Source organism: Pseudoliparis swirei, chromosome 16 (assembly GCF_029220125.1).
Source record: "Pseudoliparis swirei isolate HS2019 ecotype Mariana Trench chromosome 16, NWPU_hadal_v1, whole genome shotgun sequence".
NCBI lineage: Eukaryota > Metazoa > Chordata > Actinopteri > Perciformes > Liparidae > Pseudoliparis > Pseudoliparis swirei.
The window spans coordinates 16,054,285-16,076,540 of NC_079403.1; the positions used below are offsets into that span (position 1 = coordinate 16,054,285).

Consider the following 22,256-nt stretch of genomic DNA (forward strand, 5'->3'; position numbering starts at 1 on the left):
CCCCTAAAGGAAGTAACTCCCCAAAGATCCTGCAGCATTGATCCGCTTGGGTCGGCCGCTAGTCGACAGACTGCGAGATGTTAGACTGCATTTGACCTCTGTGTGTGTGTGTGTGTGTGTGTTTCATGTTGTGTTCTAATTGGTATGGAATAAAACAAAAATATACACTATCGGAGCTATATCTCAGCGAAGAGTACTGAACTATTGAATTGACTCAACATGAAGACATTTAGAAAATAAAAAAATAGACACTTCAACCAAACAACCCAGTCCATTGATGCCAATTATTTTCCAAAAGAAGTTGCGAAAAGGTGGCCAAGATGTTCTGAGAATTTCAACAAATGAAACAAAATGATTTCTGAAGGAGTCGACCACCTCTAGTTATAACTGTCTTTTGTAATCTAGTTGCTGCCGGCTAATGTCACCAGCCATTAAACTTTGGCAACGTTATTCCTTGTTACATAATCCCAATGTCTGGAGCAGACATCTCGCATGGCTGTGACCACCAGGGGCCGGAATCTGAAACCAGGGAAGGACCCAAAGAGCAGGTGTAATTACACAACATGTTGGCAGCTTCCCAGATAGCAGAGAAGTTCACTTTTCCCTCTTAAACCCTGGACGAGGGTTACAGTAGCGTGGGTGTTCAGCCTCTGATAAACCAGTCGGACCAACGCCTCAACACTAAATTAAATGAGAGTTTGCATATTGATTAATAAGAAAGGCATGTGACTTCAATAATTGCTTGCAGGAGTCTGTGCATGTGTGTGTGTGAAAGAGAGAGAGCACGAAAACAGAGACGGATATCCAGAAAGAGAAGAACTTGGTTGGTGTGTGTTCACATCTGGGCAATAATTGTGGCTTTTAAGCTTTTTTGTCTAACTTGTGTACAGCCAAATTAACAGAAATACCACACCACAAAGCAATTGCTTGTTTGGGTTAATGTAATATGTACCAAGTGTGCAGACTGCAAACCATGGTAGGGAATATTAAAATTAGGCAAATATACTGCTGCAGATTGACCGTTGCAGCAAGGAAAATGCTTTAACATCTATTCTATTGACTCATGAGATAGAGAGAGAGAGAGAGGAACACAAAGAGAAATAATGGAGAAACTGTACGTTGAACATTCCAGCAGCAGCTGGATCACGTTGCAAACTAAGTGACAGAATCGTGTAGCAAAGTAAAAGGCGCATACTAAGCGTCTTCCCGGGAGCTGTCCGTTCAGCACCACAGACCACAGACCACAACACAGGCAGACAGGCCAACACTGCGTCATGGCAAGACAGTTAAACATGTGGCGCTTTCTTCAAATTAGTTTTATTCAAGGATAAACCCCTTGAGATGCATCATCTCGTTTTTAGGGCGGTCCTCAGACAAAGCTGAGGACTAAATATAATATTTAGTGTGCAGTCACAACAAACCTTTTTAGCTGGCACAATCCCAGCAAAGCAGCAGGGCTAAACAACTGCATGTCCAATACTGGAGGGTGGCTTTAAGTATGAATGAAAAATGTAAGAGATTTTAGAAAGAGATTTTATATAAATGGTCATTGAAATTGATTCATCATGGCAGATGTATTTTTTTTAATCTTGAAAAAGAAGGTTTAAAACTGGCATATAGTTGTTTGCTTGGGTAGAGAAGGAGGGAGAGACACACAGTTTTATAAACCAGCTATATTGCCAACAAATAAGTTATATGAGAGACAAAAACACAGTATAGCAGCAAAAGATGCAAAGATATAGTGCAGTCTATGGGAGTTGTCTGTTCAGCACCCCAAGCCAGAAAAGCTTAACAGCAATCACATATTTCTATTTTTACAGCAGCAGTTTTGTCGAACCAAGGACACCAAAATGTGGTCTGAAAAAATATTTTAACACTTAGGAATCACAGAAATCTTTCACATAAAGACTTTTTAATTTAACTACTGACCTTTTAGAACTCACCTGAATGTAACTGAACAGTACAGTCGAATTAGGCTTCCCAGACGAAGCAGTGATAACCGTAAGAACTAATAAGGGGAGCGAAAAAGTAAGATCATTTGGCATTCTGAATATGTGGAAAGAATAAAGGCACTAAAATTGCTTAAATAACACAGAAAGTTAATCCTTTCCACAGGATCTTGCGTTTAAATAAAAAATGATATTTTCTTGTTTTTGTGCTCAGTTTCTTCCAAAATACACTACCATTCAAAAGTTTGGGGTCACTTAGAAATGTCTTTATTTTTCAAAGAAAAGCACTGTTTTTTCAATAAAGATAACATTAATCAAAAATCCACTCTATACATTGTTAATGTGGTAAATGACTATTCTAGGTGGAAACGTCTGGTTTCTAATGAAATATCTCCATAGGTGTATAGAGGCCCATTTCCATCAACTATCACTCCAGTGTTCTAATGGTACATTGTGTTTGCTAATCGCCTTAGAAGACTAATATCTGATTAGAAAACCCTTGTGCAATTATGTTAGCACAGCTGAAAACAGTTATGCTGGTGATATAAGCTATACAACTGGCCTTCCTTTGAGCTTGAAGTTTGAAGAACAAAATTAATACTTCAAATATTAATCATTATTTCTAACCTTGTCAATGTCTTGACTATATTTTCTATTCAATTTTCAATTCATTTGATAAATAAGTGAGTTTTCATGGAAGACACGAAATTGTCTGGATGACCTCAAACTTTTGCAACACAATACACATTTTAAATTATCGCTTATTAATATCAAGTCCAATTTTTTAAACTACTAATGACTGGCATTTATTTTGCAATAGCATGGGATCTGCATTCCCACACTGGATTCAAATATCGTGCACATGCACCGGGGACTTTTGGCTCAGACTCTCTCGAACCATAATCCTTCTCACCACCACGAAGCAATCGACTCCATCAAGTTGCAAAGTTGCACAATTTCGAAGAAACACTTTTCTTTCTTTGTTTGCCTGTTATTCTTTCCCTTTCTTTTGTCAGGTGCAGCTCCTATTATATGCTCCTGTTCTGCTTGAAGGCTAAAGCGCCGTCGGATGGCCGTACATAATGAGCGTCTGCATTCATCGCCCCCCCAAAGATAACTCGCTCAGAATCGCTTTTCATGACTCAATGATCCCATTATCAAGACGTTTTTATTCATTACTCCCTGTCGTCTTCGGATCAGAATCAAATATCTCGCTTGGGGAGCTTTGGGATCTTACCAGATCCGCAATGTCACTGCGTGTGTGTGTGTGTGTGTGCGTGCGTGTGTGTGTGCGCGCACAGGCTGAATTAAACAAACAGGAACAGTATGTTGACGCTTTCAACTCTTCTCCCTCTGTTAGTAATATCTGCTTCAGCTTATGAATGTGGAAATACTGCCATATGGTGTGTTCTTCAGTTCTTCTAATGTCACCCATGCCGATATGGCTGGCTCAGTTTAAGACGTCTGACTGATGAGCAGGCGGCCAACTCTTTTTTTTGTTTTTTGGGGGTATGTTTTATTATATATTACTTATATTAACTCATCATCACATTCATTTTAAGATTATAGCTAGGAACTCTTCCATCAAGCATTACAGCCGATACAACATACTGTGAAGAGGCCCAACTAAAATGACAGGAGATGTCCTTATTGCACATAATAGGTCATCATATTGTCAAACAAAACATCAGAATTGGACAATTATGCAAAACCCGGGATTTTCATTTTTCCTTTTAACTTTCTTGTTACATGCAAAGCCAAGGTGTTTTAATCTCTTGCTTTCTACAATATTAACTTGTAGATATTGTAAACAACTATATGGTTAGGAAAATATTGTGGTGATGGCAAATAAGCCATGATTAGTACATGAGTATGGGAGCCACTTGGTTAAACTTATACATTGTTGTGGGCCAGTTTTGGTAATGAGCGGCATTATTATTCATCCGTAGTTGTGAGTTTCGTGCCACCTGGTAAATGTAGGTCCGATGTTTAAACTCCTTTAAACTCCTTTTTGGTCTTCTCCAACTCTTTTTTTCTTTCACAGAAAACAACTGTTCCTCATGGCATTGACTTTACAAGTGTTGCCAACATCTCCCCCACTCGACCAGTTACCAAATCATCAGTGTGGTGGTGGGGGCTGCAAGTGAAGGAGAGGTCAATGAGGGGATTCGTCATGAAGCCCCGACAGGAGGGCCCATTACGAGGGCATCTGTAGCCGGCAACGACAGGGGGAAGACGCAGTCGGGAAAAAGGCCTCTCCATTAACGAAATGGGTCACCCCATGAATGTTGAATGTGCTCTGTCGACAGTGAGGAAGAGAGCAATGCCTCCGACATGGCTGCTTTCTGAGCCTGAGACCCCTTTCTGGCACAAAGGAAGGAAAGTGGCTCCCTTAGCTTGGAGATAAAACGTCTTTATGAGGAATCGGATCGGAAAATGCCTCATTGTACCCTTTTGAGATCCTCAGGATTTTAATGTGCCGTCATAGTAAACAGTTAGTAATTAATCATTTGGTGTCGACGGAGTAATAATGCATGGATCATGACAAGAATCGGAGATGCTGCCTGAATTATCTTTATGTGTGTGTATGTGGGGATTTTAGATTGAATTCCTGCTGAACTAGATTTTGGATTTATGGAACAAATAAGGGATGGATATTGCCTGGAGGATATGCAGACATGCATGCAAGGCCATTTAGACACACACACACACACATAAAAAGCCTAAGTGGCACAAAGGCTGTATATGACCGTATTCTATATGAGCCGGTGAAGCGTGCGTTGTCTTGTCATGCAGGGCACATCAGCAGTGCCTTCTTCTGGTCCATAACGTTCCAATCTGTTGTGTGTGCAGCTACTAATAACGTGGAAGCCACTGGGAGAGAAATCAATGCACAGAATATAATATCTGTATTATTAGCAATGCAGCCCTCTATAAGAAAACAAGCGTATCAAGTTGAAGAGTAAACGTTGCCTTCTGAAGTGAGAAATGGATGTTGCTTCATTCCTGAGAGCGGGAAAGGGATCTGTTGAGGCGACGCGCCTCCTGTCCTCTGCGCCACTGATAGAAATCTTCATGTCACTTGTAGCTGTGCTCCTCATATCTCTGGACTCGGTCGATTCCTCTCGCCGGTGATAAATAGTAAGGGATTGGTTGGCCGCCGTCTGGGGGGTTCAATGTCAGTGACATTGCTGCTAGTCGCTGGATTTTATTTGTACATAAAGCTCTGTGTACTTGATTTTATCTCACAACTGAGCTGCTCTTTACCGTTTACACTGTAGCAGGGATTTGTTTTTCATGTCGGCCGTCACTGGGAAATACCAACATCAGTTGTTTCGGGTACGAGAAGAAAGTGAATATGAAAAAAGTGTACTTTTTCATTTTTCGGGGATCCTTTGGACACTTTGATTTTAATGACTGGTTTCCCATTTAGTTTATTATGACAAGCTCTTTCACGCTAGAAACACTGCACGCTAGCAAACATAGATGCACGATTACAAATATACAAATGGCATTGCAAATCTTTTGAGGGAAAGGTTTATTCGACCTTTTGGTTAAATATATATATTTATACTTGCTTTTATTTGTTTCCAAAAATGGCATCTGGTTATCTTTATTTTAGCTAAAAAAACAAAACATTCTCAGCTGTATTTGTAGAACCAATAACTGATAAGTTAAATCGTTGTTAGTTTCAAAGAAGACTGTTGCTATTATTCGTGTTTAGAAAGTGTTACTTGTATAATTTTTATTGCAGTAAAAGATTATATTTTTTATTTTACAGCAGCTTTATCTATTTCAAAAGCAAAGACTGTCACTTTCACCTGCTCACACTTTCTCCTCTGCTCACACAGCTACGGTACGCCCACAGTGGTTTCTATAGGCAGCCTCCTTTATCCCAGCATGCACCAACTTTATTCACACAGGAAACAGCTGATCGCCAGCCCTCCGCTGTTTGTGTTAGGGAATATAACAAACAGAGATAACAAGGACCTTATGAAAGTACAATACAATAGTTTTAAGCTGGGTTGTCTTTGGAAAGAGTCAATTCAGCAAACGGAGGCTAAGCAGTCAAAGTACGTCCTGCTTTCATCCCGCCGCCATTTGAATGTGAGAGTGGTCGTCGGCAGGAGGTTTTTTAAAAGCAGTGAGAAAGAACTGTGTTAGGAAAACGGCGGTTTATACATGGGAAGATTCTGGGACTCAAAAGTCCACTTTAGCACTCGCACTCATATTCACCTTCTGTAGACACTGGATGAATAAAATGTGCGACAGACAGATGGCTTTAAACAAAAATAATTATGTTTTTGTTAGCTGCAGAAACAGTAAAACAATTCAAGTGATATTTTGATCCGGACTGCAGCAACACCCGGAACACTGGTTTTCCTTCAGAGAACTATTTTCTGACTAAGACGGCTTTGGATACGTGTTTGTCCCTTTTATTCCAAGTTTTTAATCCTCAATGCATAGAGTCTGAATTATTAGCATGTGATTATTTTTATATTAGATTTATTTCTATATATTTTGAGCTTTTTTTCTATTTAAACCCCATGTGGGTATTATATACCTTACTTCTACAGAAATAACATATCACCTTTCAGCTAAATTTGACAAAAGTGATTCAATAGCTCCCCTGTGAGATGTGGTACTCTCCTGGAGAAGAATATTAAATGCAATTTAACTTTCCTGATTAATTGCATAATCTGTTTTTCCTTTTTTTTGCTTATATTAATAATTGAATGATGCAACTAAAAAAACATCTCAAATGTGTTTGACGCTACATCCCCTTTTAAAGCTCAATTTATATTTTGCACCTTAGGACAAAAGGTGCACTAGATAACGGCATACGACTTGGAAAATGATATTTTAATAAGGAATTTAATCACAAAGTAAACCAATAGGCTGGGAATGCAGAATATTGTGTCACATATTGCTGAACAGCAACAAGTTCAAACCTGGTCAATGGCTAAAAGTCGTAGCTCCCACGGCCTGATTAAAAACGCTGTTGGAAGGAAATGGAGACATTTATTGTAGTATTAAGGATTGTAACAATAGCAACACTAAGTCTCTGTCACCTTTTTCCGATAAAGTTAATTTATATTTTTCTTTTTAATAGAGCTGTGCGAAAATCTCAATCTAGCCGACTCGTAACTGATGATAGTGTATCGATATGTCCGCGACCAGTAATGATACATGTTTATTTTGTATCCGGTTTTAAGCGGGATGGTAGAATGCACATACCTCTTGAAGTAGTTTTCTATCCAGGGGGTGCACAGCAAGTTATATTTTCAGCACTATTTTTACATTTTGAGTGAAAAAAAAGTATTGCAATATGTATTGTACAGAATTGCAATAAATCGTGACATATTGAATAGTGACAAACAAAGTACAGCTGCGGCCAAAGGTAACGTCAATAGTAGTCCATGGATATCTGTACCAACTTGTATGCTAATCCATTCAAAAGTGACCAAAGTGGTGGACCGGCAGGCTGACATCCACATGTGGCCTCTCTCCTTACTGAGAGTCAATTAGTGATCTGTTTCAAAGTTTGATTGACAGGAAAAAAAATCATCAGGCAGATTAATTTTGTCCCACCATCCAGAAATAAACCCCATGTTTGTACATTGCCACGCAGACGTGGCGACGGTGGCCGATCTTGCCAGCAGCCATGTGCAGAAGACTGAGCGCAGGCAGCTGTGGCCTCTGGTTGTGACGCACTACGCTCTACTGCTGCCAACGCCATGCACCTCATATTCTGCCTCCGCCTATCACATTTTGTTCAAATCCGCCCCTCACGTTTTCTTTTTTACCTTCACGGGTCACATGTGTGCTGCTCGGGGATGTCTTTGCAGCTGGGAATATCAAATTAATTGCACAGGGGGGACCAGCTTCCATGTTAATACCACCTGACACAGAACCACACCCTCCACCGCCGCCTCTCGGGGGGGACATGTTTGAGTAAATGGTTGTGAGCGGTAATGCTCGACACAAGTGGATCCCTGGAAACAATGATACATTATTGTTCTCATTGCAAGCATTTCAAAAAGTGGGAAGTCAAGCCAGGAGCTGTACGAGGACAATAAGGGCACTGCAGGTGTTAGGGGCCGGTCCCAACTCTACAAGGACAAATGGAACTAATAAATCATATTAGGGCGTTTTGTTTTTTTTCAGATATTTCCCTCTCCACCAGCTTGCCCATGCTTCTCTGCAGCTGGATGTTGGTCCCAAAAACTGGCACTGTTGTGCCTCTTAAAATGTTGTATCAAGCACTTCCACAATATAGGAACAGGGTGAGTACAATGTGTCTGACCTAACTGAAAGAAAAGAAACAATTCTGAGCTTGGCAGTCTTAATCAGAATCAGGGAAGGCGCCAGCTGAAGGGGAACCAAAGCAGGAGGATCAAAAGGGTGGAGAGGTGGAGAAATGGCCTTGACAGAAGTCAGGAGCGACAGGTGATATGGGTGTTGATGGAAGAAGCCAGAAAGAGACAAAGGAAACAGAGACAGCCTGCACTGTTGGGAGATGGAGGGAAGAAAAAGAAAAGGTGTGTGACCCTTCAGTGACATCAGCCAAGCAGTCAAACACCTTTGCAGGACAACCGTTTCAAGTAATTCCAGTCAAAGCTGAATGCAATCTTCAAATGACGACACAAAGTCTTGACAGGTAACCATGAACCTTCACTGAGAGCAGTGATTGTATTTCAGTTGCAAAGTAGAGGTCACCAGTTCATAAACCATCCTACGCTTCCTCTCCCAGTAGACATGCAGTGGAGGAAGGCAGCTCACGGCTTCAATCTGAACCAGAAATTAAAAAAAGGCACATTTCTGTGCACACTTTGAAGTGAGAAGGGAGATGAACAAGAGCAGGGAGGGGAGAAGGCACACTGGTCAATGGATGAACTCAGGCCATGGAACAATTTCATTTTTACAATATTGTATGAGCCGGAACGGCGACGTGACAGATTGATAAATGTGGACTGAATGAACCGTAAGCATGATGACAACCGCTCTATATCCCTGGCCTTTGAGTGGCAACCATGAGTCATCCCTGGATGCGCCACTTCCATTCCCATTATTATAAAGCAAATATGGCAAATACATAGATTTGACTAATTGACGCTCAAATACCTGAATAAGTCATTTTTGCTGGACTAACACAAAGCTGTAGGACGTTTAATAACCCCCATTAAACTAACATGTGGCGTGGATGCCAACAGATGGTCCAAGTTGTCTGCACCTTTCGGCTCGGCCCACGATCTCCCACACAATGACTAATGCAGAATTTTTTTCTTTTTCGAAGCTGAAATGCAGAGCACAGCGGAAGGTGAATAGATGCTTATGGTGGAAGAGAGAAAGAGACTAAGGAGGGCAGACAAGTGGAATACTTATTTAAGGGGGAAGTGGGCAGGGAGAAACATGAAATTAGCACAAATAGATTATTTGTCGACTACAGGCAGGCTAAGAGCAAGCCAAGCACTGTGGAGGGAGAGGGGGAAAAAGCAGATTGACTTCTTGTTTGTTGTTTGAGGGGAGATCCGATAGAGCCATCACTCACCAAATTGCTGATCTGTAGTTGAAACAGCTGCATCCAAAGCACACATGCACTGAACTACACGGCAATTAGAACGCACACTGGTATGACCCGCGCACTGTGGGAGAGAGCAACCGTCTAATCTCTGACATCTGTTTTATTTGTGTAATGCCTCTGCTGAAAGCTCTGCTTTGTCGTACCTTCAGATAACACGGCGCACAACTACAACCGACAAATGTGACAGAGGAGTCGGGATGCTTCAAGGAAGAGTTTGACAGTTTGCTTTCTGAACAAGAGCAGGATTAGAGGATCAATAGCATCCTAGTGTCTGCACGCTGTGAATGAAGCTCCAGCCAGCAGATGGTTGGCTTAGAAAAAACACTCGACACACTTTATCGCAAATGTACGAATTTTGAAGCTTTTACATGTCTTAAAAAACAGAAAGTGGCTAAATGAGACTACAAAACGTAATCACGCCGACTAGACGCCTTTACAGCCTCGTTGCGTTTTCTCGCATTCATGCGACCGCGGTGTCGGTAGTTTACAGCCCAATGTTAGCGTCTTGCTGCTGCCGAGGGCATTCACGCTTCTGTGAATGGACGTCATACCATTTTTGGAACATATTTCAAAAGCTTTGCTAGAGTCAAATATTGTTTAAAGTCAAACATTGTTTAAAGTCAAACATTGTTTTAAAAGTCCAAACATTTCCCTCGCTGTAACATCCAGATGGTTTCATATACAAAGAAAACACACTTAGAATCAGAAATGTCTATGTGTTGGTAATTATGAGTCAACAAATATCACAATTGATGGAGCAGAACTAAAGATATTTGTCTTCATTGTCGGAGTGCACATCACCTTCATACAAATATGCTATTTCCCACCATTGGCATGTGTTGTCAAGTGGTCTGTAGTTGGGGTAAAGTCTGTTGTTGCAAATGATTTAATAAAACAAAAAAAGAAAAGTAAGAAGAGAAAAAAAGAGTGTTTAACATCCAAATTATATTTCCAGTAGTTTATAAGTTATGCTGCACGTGAGCTCAACCATAGCCGACTCGGGGAAAATTAAAGCCAAACTGGGAGTTGTCCAGGGCAATATCCTGAGACGATGAGGGACATGGTCGGTGTTGGGATCTACAGGGACTGAACAGAAATCCCTTTCTGTGAGGCGGAATCCACGCTGGAAGAAAACGTTTGATGCATCTAATGACCAATTGGCCTTTTCAAGTGAATCTCCTGACCACCCTGCAGCCAAAGTGACTGTGAACCCTTGAGGTTGTTTCTGACCTGGCCTGATAACGCCCCGCGCCACATACTAGATAAATAGAACCACAACTCCCACAGGCTCCAGGACAAAGTGGTGAAACAAACTTTACTTCCCCCAATCTTCTTGTTGTTGCTGTACGCAAACAGGGAAGACATTCTAGTTCCAGATATGGGGATTATATTGATTTTTCATTCACAGACAGCGAGGAACAGGTTGGGAACTGTTGCCAGATTGAGAAGGTTCGGGCCATAGAAAGTCAGTTTTGGCAATTAGAAAACATGACAGTGGCATGATACAAATTAGTGCCACCTTCAGCCGTTAGGTGTACTCTTTAGTTCGTGGTGGGTTGTGTTTTCCGTAGGTATGTAGTTGGCGCTCATCCCTTGCGGGGCTTTACAGGAATAGAAAGGGTCTTCGTACATGATTCAAGGCAGGGGCCGAGAGCCCCTTCAGAGACAAGCCGACTCTGCACAGGAGAAGCAGAGCGAGACAGGGAGCGGGGGGACAGAGGCCGGCAGAGAGAAGCTGAGAGCCGGAGAGAGATGCTTTCAGAGCCTGAATCCTGTCCAGCTTTAATTACACTGTATTGATCACAAGCGGCAGGGAGCAGGAGGAGGGTGGAGGAGATTGAGCGGACTGAAGGGGGTGCGGGGGAGACAGTTGACCAAATTGCTAGTTACTGTAAAGCACGTAGAAAGAGATAGGCCTGGAAATTATGCCAAAGTCATACAGTAGATAATTAGAAAATCCTGCCAGCACTTACTCTCTCCACACGCCCATGTCACCCTGCTGAGACAATAACACGGACAGGGTGTCAAATTAATTTAAGTCACCGTCAGTTCAATCAGGAGAGATGGGTATTTAGAGTTTAACAATCATTTATTACAATAGTATATTGCAATAGTGCAAAGTCTTTTTGGCGATTGGACTCCATCCTGAAGTAGGATAAACCAGGGGTAGAGATGCTGATATCTGCGCAGGCAGAATCCCCCCATGGAGTCCAGACACTGGTGGTGGTGTCGAAGAAACGTTGCCGCCAATTGGAGGAGCCTGGGGTGGAGGAGGGTCGAACTGACGCCAGCTGAAACACAACTGACAGCAGCAGAGAACACAACTTTAAAGTGTTACCAACGACGCTTTGATAGGCTTACCCAACTGGGCTGGCTCTAAATGGTTGGTTCATTCATCGGGCCCGCCCCCAATCAGCTAATGGAGTAATCGCTGCAAGACTTGTGAATGAACCAGCTGTACCCAATGTCTTCCTGTCTGAACTTTCGCTGAGCTACATTACGCATTGTTCACATCCATCTAACACCTCCATGCTCGATTTGATTTGAAATTCTTCTCAATTGATTTATTCTCCCACCCTCCCCAGTGCTTTAAGTCCGGTCCCCTCTCGTAATCAACCAAAATAGGATATGACCATGCATGACATGACACCTCTGGCTTTTCTGTAGCAACTTCAGCTCCAAGTAACAGATGCAAATTCGACTTCTTCCTTTCCCTCTTCTACCATTTCTAGGTTGACCTACTTTGGCGAGGGGCTTATGTTCCATTCTTTGTCTTTCTCGTACTGTGGTGGCAAGGGCAGAACATCTGCGGGCTCTCCTACTGTATCTCCGTCCACACCTCCCTCTCACAGCAGAGTCCAAGCACAGCGAAATATACCCGATTCAACCTCACTGCCCCTGCAAAATCGCTCCCGCCGAGTCTCACACAACTGTATTCCGGGGGTTAAGGAGCTTATGTCTCGTGTCCGATGCATGGAGAAAGAGGCTGAGCAGTGATTTGGCATGGGGGGGGGGAGAGAGTGAGGCCTCTCTTTGTAGAGTGTTTCTCATTACGGCTGAACTGTGTTACCTTTGGTGAACAGTAGGGAGCATTTCTCAGGCGGGCGTCAGTCCGAAAGCGGCGGCCTGGTAAACGACAGCGGCCACGATTGGTGGCGCGCATTCATTACTCAAAGCCCCAGCCCCAGAGGGATGTATGAGTTTGGTCATGATTAGTCAGATAGAATAAATAATCGCCGCCTGTGACAGCCCCCTCTTGTTTTTTTCGAGTGTTGAATGGGCGCCCCAACTCTTTTGTGTTCGTAAATTCCCTCCAGTTATTTTTTCGCCGGATGACCTTCTCAATCATGAGAAAAGTCACAAATTCAATTTCTGAGCGAGGCATTCATTATCATTGTGCTCAAGGGTACCTGCCCATTTAAAGAGCGTTGGAGACATGTGTCCACTCTGCAGAATGACTGTACTCCATTTTAAAAGACATATTGAGGAAACAAACTAATTAGAAATGCATTAAATAGCTCGAAGACATTTGACAATATTCATGTAAATAATGTCACGGCAAACAAACATATTGTTACAGTGCGACTATAGCCAGCGGCGCATGAGAATGACAACAGTTGAGGTTCTTTAATTGTTCCCTGATGCTTATCCTTGCACTCAGCAGAGAAAACTTGGATTCATAATTTTTTTTACAAAACCACAGTAGTTAGTCGGAGCAAACGATGCTGGGGCTGAGCATGTCATCTCCCCGACTTCGAATTGTTGTGACGTTCCAATCCTCTGCTCCTCTCCGCTGCGAGCCTCTCATGTGTGAAAAGCAAAACAAGAGTAATTAAATCTTCATTATTTCACCCCTACAGCCATATTCGCATCTGTTAAATTGAAAAACCACACAGTGTAAAACAGACCCACTTAAGCCGATGCCCCAGTGACTCTTGTAGTGGCGTCATGAAACGGGGGAAGCTTCTGGTCGACCTTTCCTCTCACAGCATAATGGCGTTTCGCTTTCGTGTTATATGACCGTCTGTGGCTCCCGTAAATCAAACGCCTAATTACAACGTGACCTGGCGGCTTTAATGCTACCTCCAATATCGTCCACGGGCTAATAGACAGCTGAGTGAATTTGGTGTCCGAAACGGAGTGTTTCAGCAGGCCGTAAGGAGCTTGGTAAATGTAGACGCGCTGACAACGCGGTCAACTCCGCACATCATTATGGATCCGCTGCCTAATTGGAAAGAATGGCAACGCAAAACGCATTTTTCTTCACTATTGGGTAGCTGTGCTGTTACTGCAATAAACCGACAGACAACCATTGAGGAAGTCCAAGCTGGATTAACTCAGTATGGCACCCCAGAGTTAACATGTTATGCTGAACCCCTATTGGTCATTTTGGTGCAAATTCCCTCTGGAATTCATACAGTTTCCAAAACCAATTGACAGGCACACGTGGGACTTTTGGGTTTTCTAGGTTTCCGGGGCGCTAGGGTGGCTTTTCCCACCTAGACGGCATGATTTAAGAACAATTCAGTTCAATGCTTACCTGCCCTGGACTTTGATGTCAGAAATGGCATAGAAGTATCTGGAGAGGTTGTTCTCGTCCACCATCGTAGCTCCTGTCGCGGGCCGGAGCAGACGGATCCTCAGGTCTGTGATGGTAAAGAAGTCCCGCAGGTTCTTGGTAGTGTCCAGTTGGCCGTAGAGCGAAGCCATGTTGTGGAGCCGGGGCCCAGCAAACAGCGCAAAGCGGTCCTTGATCTCAAAGCGCACGTTTTTATCGTACTTCCACACATAACCTCGGGAATAGTCCTCGGTGCAGATGATGTCCAGCAGGGTGTGCTGAGTCAGGTCCTGCACGGTCTTGGGCTCCATGGTGAAGGCGTCCAGGCAGTCCGTGGCATAGAACTGGTAGGGCTGCCAGGTCCGCCCGTAATCCAGCGACTTTTCGAGCACCATCTGCTCGGGCCGGCCTGACTCAAAGGTGAGGACGATGTCGTCGGTCAGCTCGATGGTCTTGTTCCAAGAAATCGTGACGTTGACCAAGAGGGCCTTCGGGTACTTCTTCCAAGACGTGGACTGCCAGAAGGTCGTGGGGTTGCGGCCCTCCAAGTCAAACATGAGCTCTGGAGGGTGGGCGAGTTCCTCCGTGCTGGCGTCACATTCATTATTACACATGTAGGGGTTCTCCTGCACAGAGAGAGAGAGAGTCCAGAGGAAACGCAACAGAGAGGGAGGAAGACACAGAATCGGAAGGTTAGGTTAGTCTTGGAGAAAAACAACAAATGGTTTTGCTTGTGAAAAGAACTCGAGGTGAGAATGGCGTCGCACCACGTCATTGGGGATGCGTGAAGTCTGAAACTCAATCACACGGGAGGGCATCGTGTGCGCTCTGCTGGAGCGGGGTGTGCAGTCATTTTTTTCTATATTTGAAGCCACGGAGCTTCATTTATGGTTTGCACATCCTTCTTTAAAGAGTACGCAGCACCTCCGTTGACACCCGTCGCTACGGCACGTTGGCGTCCTCTGTTGCATTGTCACACCGCGTCACTACAAATGTCACATCACTCCCAGCACTGAACATAAGATGTGTTTTCTCGGAACATGTTGGATTCACAGGAGTAGCGTGCTGCACGTGTCGAGTGGCCCAGAGCAGCACAGATTCACTTGGTGCGATTTGATAAAATGGAAAGAAACGTCGTCTCTTTATAGTCATACTTTTGTCTGCAAGTATCTGAGCTGCTCTTGTCGCATTTTGTTTCCCCTAAACACAACTTATTAACACTGAGCCCATTCCCTCTTCACAGGTTGTGCACCTGACTTCACCTCAACCTTTCGGACCGTTTCATCATTTCAAAGGCAGAAGAGACGTCTATTTGAATCCCTCGCGTCCAAATTTGACTTGGTTTTTTAAAAAACTTTAAATTCCTCACTTTAGATTCCTCACGTCTCGGGCTTGAAAGAGGTCTTTCCAAAAACATTTGTCCGATTTACCACAAGTCATTACCGGCCGATGTTCTCTCCTTTGTCCCTCGGGGCTCCATGTAGCTGTCAGGGGGAGGAGGCACTCCTCCAAGAGGACCTTTCAAGTGCTACAAGCTCCAATTTATCAGGACAAGATAATCCACTACTTGATTAGGTGGGCGATGTCACCCTGTGCGTGTGCCCGTGTGTGAGTGTGACAACGTGGCGAGGAAACCGGGAGAGGAGCAAGATGTAAGATCGAGAGTGAAACAGCTCCAGTCGGCTAATAAGCGTTGCAAGTTTTTCCTCGCCTTGCAAGCCAAGGTGACAATGAAACAGGGCTCTGTCAGGCCTTGTGACTGTTGGAGGGCCCCATTAATATCCTGCCTGGACCGTCCCCTATGGGCTTCTCCCAGCACTGGACATCGGTGGCTGGGAGGAGACTGAAGGGGACGACGGGACGACTGGCAGTGGAAAATTCCACCCAGGTTTTAGTGTACCGCCTCGTGGTGTGAGGTTAGGTGTGTCATTAAGTGCAGCATCTGGTGCAAAGACAGATGTGTGATAACTCATATGTGACAGTTATGCCTGCTGAGGGGGAGCGCACAGTGTCAAAAAAGCTCACTTGGCATGCAGGAGAGCTGCCTGTGTTGCTGTGGCTCGTCGTAAATGTGCATTCATCGAGGGAGACCTAAAACTGTTACTCAATGGCGGTGGAGTGCTCGGCTCGGAGCGCAGGTGTAGACTGGAGGAGGGGGCATGTTCTTTTAATTGCCCCCGTGAATTGCTGTTAATTATTCTGTGTTTGTACTGCGTCATACTGACTGCACAACAGAAGTCCTCTTACTCATGCGTATTCTTGCTCTAAGGGTGTCCTTGTACTCCTAAATCCTATTAAATGCTGTTAGAGACATTTCTATTTTAATTAAATCTCTGCCATGAAATCGGGTTTTCAGTTGCATAATATTTCCATTTTTATATGGAGCAGCTATCTCCTGATACTCATAAGGGCAGACTTTTCAACTGGAAGTTTGCTTCGTTCTTACAATTAAACAGTGCAATATTCAGATTCTTTACTTCAGTAGAAGTTAGTATGAAGGTTATTTCAATGTAGAAATACTCGATAAGTAAAAGAATCATATTTAAAGAGTAGCTCATCACCTCCTGAGAATCTTGTCTTTGTTGACTCCAGTGATTTAACATTTCACCTTGCAGCAGTGACGTAGATTTGGACTCCAGGACCTCATGACATCACTGCTGGGTGTGGTTACGGGCTCAACTGACCCAAAGAGAGGAGGGCCAAACTCTGCTTTTCAGCCAGCTGTTGAGTTACTCTTTAAGGGTCGCTCTTGGATAAATGTAGTTGAATTATAAAGTAGCAGAACGTGGTAATACTCAAGTAAAGGACAATACTCTAAAAATAGAACTTTACGTCTTTCAAGCACAACTTATAGATTGGAGATGCATTGATGACATCGTCAACCGATAATACGCCGACGGTTCTGCCACAATAAGTCCAGCTGCAGCCTCCGGCTTGAAGAGTAAAAGTAAGCCGAGGGTGTGTTGATGTGAGCAGCTGCGTCAAGCTTTTTGTTCCTTTACGTCTAAATCGGGCAGATCAAGTGATCGGTGTTACTGTAAAACACACACACACACACACACAGACAAAATCTGCCATCCTTGCGGCACATCTCTGTAATCGGACAAAGACGGATCCCTATCGATCCCTGCGTCCGAGCAGCTGGAAATGTGCTGCGTGTAGCAGCCGGGCGACCTGGGCCGGTCGCCCGGCGCTCCCCGAACACGCAGGTTAAACACCCTTCATTACCGTCCGCTCCGCTTCTCGCCTAACGACAAAATACTGCCTTTATGAAGATCAATAACCTTCGCCGGTCCGAAGAGAAACGAGATGAAATGCTGAGTGTGGCCTCGTGAAAATCAATGGCAGAGTTTCTGTGTTTTTACTGGGGGGCGCCACTGAGGGCTCCGTTAGCCGATTAATGGCTCGGCACACATTAAAATAATTGTCAGCGACCGGCACGGCAACGCAGCATTTCTGTAATTACTAAAGATGTTTCTATTAATCCCGGTGTGATGATAAATGGCCGGGTCGGAGTGGGGGGGGGAGCAGCCAGCGCAGATTACCAAACTAGAGCGCTGAGGTTGCCGGAGCGGATAGGTCACGCTACATTGCTGCTAATAGAGATGGCGTCGATCCCCCAAAAACACAGCGGCCTAATCCGATTGTTAGCGTTGTGATGCCGTAAAGTGAGAGGCGCGCGCGTGTGTGTGTATATGTGTGTGTGTGTGTGGGTATGCAGCAGCATCGAGGATAATGAGCGATAATGACTGCTTTCCGCTGCACTCTACGGACCAGCAGTATTTGTCTCGTTTGGACGGCTCAGCCAACCGAGGCGTTTTGGACATGGAGAGCAGATAGAACCATTGGACTTCATATTATTTGTGTGAAGCAATTCAACCCTCAAACATTTGTAAATTAAGTCTGGATGGATATTGACGTTTTTTCCTTATGCTTCCATAACTGCTACAGTTTAAGTAACAATGGTTAATCATCTTGATCATTCTACATTTAAAGATTAAAAAAAGAAAACCTGCTCCTCTGCTGCACTCATCCATTAGCATGATATACGAGAAAAGCACCATAACTGTATCCACTGAGATATTCTTCCTACTTGTATGCACATTCCTATGATTTATAACTCAACTTTAATATATGAATCACTACCGGCTGACACACCGTGCTGCATCGATTCTCCCCCCTCCCCCGCTCTCATATCAATAACGAGAGGTGTTTCTTTTTACACGAGTCATCCGTTACTTCAACTAAAAATGAAGAAACCTTTATGTGAAAAGCTGTAACAAAAGTTCCTGAGATCCTGACCGTGTCTAGTTTTAATTTAAGATGGTGGCTGGCACGCCGTCACCGCTGATGGCGGATGGGACTCGGGGGGGATATAAATTTGCTATCTGCCGACAAGCTATCGCGATAAATGGTCTCCCACCAATCAAACAACCCGCTTGTGTGACAGATGTCCTGGACTTGTAAACCAGATAGCAAATTGAATCCACCATGCGTCTTCTCCTCTTTCTGCCTCTCCCTCCGTTCCTGCACAAATACATTTCCAATCCAATCTTTTTTTTTACTGAAAGAAAGATATGACACGGAGGGATTGGCATCGGGAAGCGCAGGCTGTTGATACCAGGGGCACCGAGCACAAGACCAAGCACTGGTTGGGTGAAATGAGAAAGGTAGTAGGTGTATCAGTGTCACGATGCACCTGTTTGTGTGTCTGTTTGTTGACCAAAAGCAAGCAGATGCCGATTGATGCACTCCTCAATGTTTGCTTTTGAACTGGACATTTAAATCCACCTCAATGTAAATCCTGCCAGGACATTGGACTTCGAACCCGAGTACAACACCACTGAAATAGTACACGACAGCCTTTTGATTTAAGGTCTATTTTTTTTTAAGAAAGCTTCCACTTCCTCTTTTTTTCTTCACATAGCCACAACTCAGGCAATATTTAGTTTGAATACTGTATTTTTCGCCTGTTTCTCGTAACTCGTCGGTGGAAAATGACGTAGAAGGACCTTTTAGTGCATTCTGATTAAAGGAGCACTGGCATCAAGATGCAGAGTGTCAAAACATTTAAAACCAGTAGCGGTCTTACTATAACATCTGTGACTGCAAAACAGTATTCATTTAGACTGAAAATTAACCCAAAAAGTTAACTATATTGTGAAAATCTCCCCGTGCGAGTTTCTGTGTGAAGATGTCTCCTCCCATATTGTACACAATCCATGATATCGACTTTGATATGGTTTATTTGTTGTCAATCATGTAGGGTTCAAGCTCTGCTATAGGAGAATGTGTTGGCTTCTGAACAAAACGTACAAAGAACGGCTCCAATAATGTTCCTTCTGCTTTATGATATTTAAAGTACGGAGCCAATATGTTTTGTTTATTCAGATGCCTTTTGGACCCACACAATGCTGGCAAGCAAACATCCGACCAACGCACCCATGCAATCCGGTCTTTGCTGTTATTGTAGCGTGCAGACAGATGGAGAGTGATTGGAGGAGTTTATCTATAAACACATATCAATACCAGAGCAGGAGCTCCTAATGAGAGCAACAGATTGCTTCCCCACCACATGATGCAGCCTTTGCAGCTTTGGGAAGAAACACTCTCCACGCGACGGTTTATTAGATATCAATTCAAAACAATTCCAAATCCCACTCCCACTCTTAGTCTTTGAAGCTTCAGCACTCTGTTCAGAGAGTGTTTTTATTTGCCAGAGGTTAAAGAGATGCTAAGATTAAAAGATCGTGTCACGCAGTTCGACGATCCATCATCACAACAATTATTTAATGGAGATTCTCAAAGAATGGCATAAGTGCTGGCATAAAAAAATTATACAAAACTGAATAACAAGTCTTCCTTCTTGTTTGTCCATCATTTTTGTATGATATATCAAGATAATATGTGTTTATTGTAATTGCACATACTTCCACCATCCCTCCATCTTCTATTCTGTCCAAGGTCAATGCATTGGACCAGATGCTCGCTTCACTCCATTCATCATCATATCCAAATATCGATCCACCGATATCACTTCATAGGCGAGTCGAAACGGAGGAAAAGTTCAACAGCTGTTTGTACAGAAATTAGCAACGCAGGCAAAAGCAAAAAGTGCTTCTATACATTCTATATTTTTGTTACATATACTCCTATTACAACTGTGTGTGTGTGTGCGCACGCATGTCATTGCATCAAAAGTATAGATTTTCTCCCACCTATTCCCCAGACATGCATAATCTCTTTCCTTACATCTATCCATTTCTCTTCCATTTCTATACCTCTTTTGTGTGTGTGTGTGTGTGTGTGTGTCACAGGGGCTGGGGGTTAAAGCTATCCCTGCTGCATTAATGAGACCTTGTGTTCCACAATAGATTTCTTCCCCCCGACCCAGGGGCTTGATTGAAGCAGTGCTCTCTCAATTTCAAAATCTCTCTCTCTCTCCCTCCCTCTCCCTCTCTCTCCAGTCATGCCAACACCTTCACTGTATTCCCTCTCTCTGCCTCTCTCACACATGGTGATGGGTGGTGCAGACAGAAAGAGGGGCTTAACCGAGACGTGGAATGAATATTGGATGCCAGTGTGACAGATTACAGTGGTAATAGACACCTGGGCCAAATCCTCACAAGGATTACAATCATATTTTCAAATGTCTCAGGGTCGGCTGGAGGTCAACCGCCCTGGACCATGGTCAACAAGGCCACAGGAGACCTGAAATCACACACACATACGCACAAACCCACACACAGCAGGTTCAGTTGGCCAACTGTCTTACAACGGGCATGGTTTAAGATTTAATACAGCTTCTTGAAAATACTAGCTGTTTGTACAGCAAGCTTTCATTTTAAAAAGCACCAGAACATAAATTAATGATTAGAATGAGCTAAAGGAAACGTTTAGAGATTAAACCTTGATTTAGGATTAACAATCTATCAACAGTCTCTTACACACTCATCTTTTACATTAGGATGCACCATTGGTAATGGATATCTGTCTTTTATTTACATCATTTGCTCTGAATTCTTAATTAATTGGTGTCTCAACAATTTGGATCATTAATAGTTAAATGGAATGGTTTGTTATCCGTTTCATTAAAAATCACAGGAAATGGAATAATTGGGCTGTTTGTGAGACAAAAAAATAATAATATATGATTTGTGAAATAATGAACAAGATCAAGAATCAAACCTATAAAGGTAGTCTCGGCATGTGATGTGCTCCACACAGAGATACAAAGAGTAGCGTTGCTCCACAGGTCGACAGCTCAAAGGGTCCAACACATAAAATATGCTGTATTGTGGCACCGGGGGGGGGGGGGGGGGGGATCGGAGGCAACGCGCCGCACCGTTCAAACGCCATAAGCCACACGCCGCGGGGCGTCCCGCCGACTGTGGGGAGGTGATGAGGCGAGACGATGTGTAAATGTCCCCGAGCGCTGAGTGGTGGCGATTGAGGAGATTCATGAGCCTTAAAACAATGGTGGGGGAAAGCCTTTGCCCATTCAGAGGATATAAAAACAATTTCATATTCCATTATCTTTTATATGATGGCGCGAGTCCCAACGGGTGCCACCGCGATGTGGTCTGGAGGACAGACCCTCCGCTGCTTAAGAGCAAAGCGAGCACATCAAGAGCGACAGCCAAGGGCGGTGAGTACGTAGAGCTTTAACACGGGCAGTTAAGTTCACCGGTTGATGCTGCAGTGCATTGGCACAGCACTGAGCACTACGTTGAGGAAATGTACAATTCACTTCCTCCTTATCTCAGTAGGAGATCAAAGGAAAAGAAAACTCACATTGTGCAGCAGCTCACAGTTCAAATTTGAGATATTTATTTAAATTCAACTCCGTTGACTTGGAGTGGCAGAGGCCATTTCAACTTTTTCAGCCATTACTTTTTCAACTGCACTTAGTTTAGCTTGCTTTATTTACTGCAGCCTAGTATCCATTACTTTTATCCAACCATGTTCAGCAAGCCGTGAGCAAACTGTGTAGACTTCTGAACTCTCGAGCTCATGATGTTCACGCTCTGCCCAAACCACAACATGTGAGATGAAGGTTGTTACAGCTGCACTATAATATATGATCATATTATAAAACTAGACCAAACAACTACATGTAATGAATATGTAAAGCTTTCCATCCTCCACACAACTTCAAAAGCCC

The 22,256-nt window shown here is 43.5% G+C and overlaps 1 protein-coding gene across 5 annotated transcripts in view; it reads right to left on the reverse strand.

Moving 5' to 3' along the window:
* ntng1a (netrin g1a) overlaps positions 1-22,256 on the reverse strand; it is a 97,525-nt gene that overhangs the window by 33,817 nt on the left and 41,452 nt on the right. For all 5 annotated transcript variants that reach the window (XM_056433887.1, XM_056433888.1, XM_056433886.1 and 2 more), the window contains exon 3: positions 14,075-14,718. In XM_056433887.1, the coding sequence (XP_056289862.1) occupies positions 14,075-14,718 (644 nt within the window). The remainder of the gene's footprint in view (positions 1-14,074; positions 14,719-22,256) is intronic.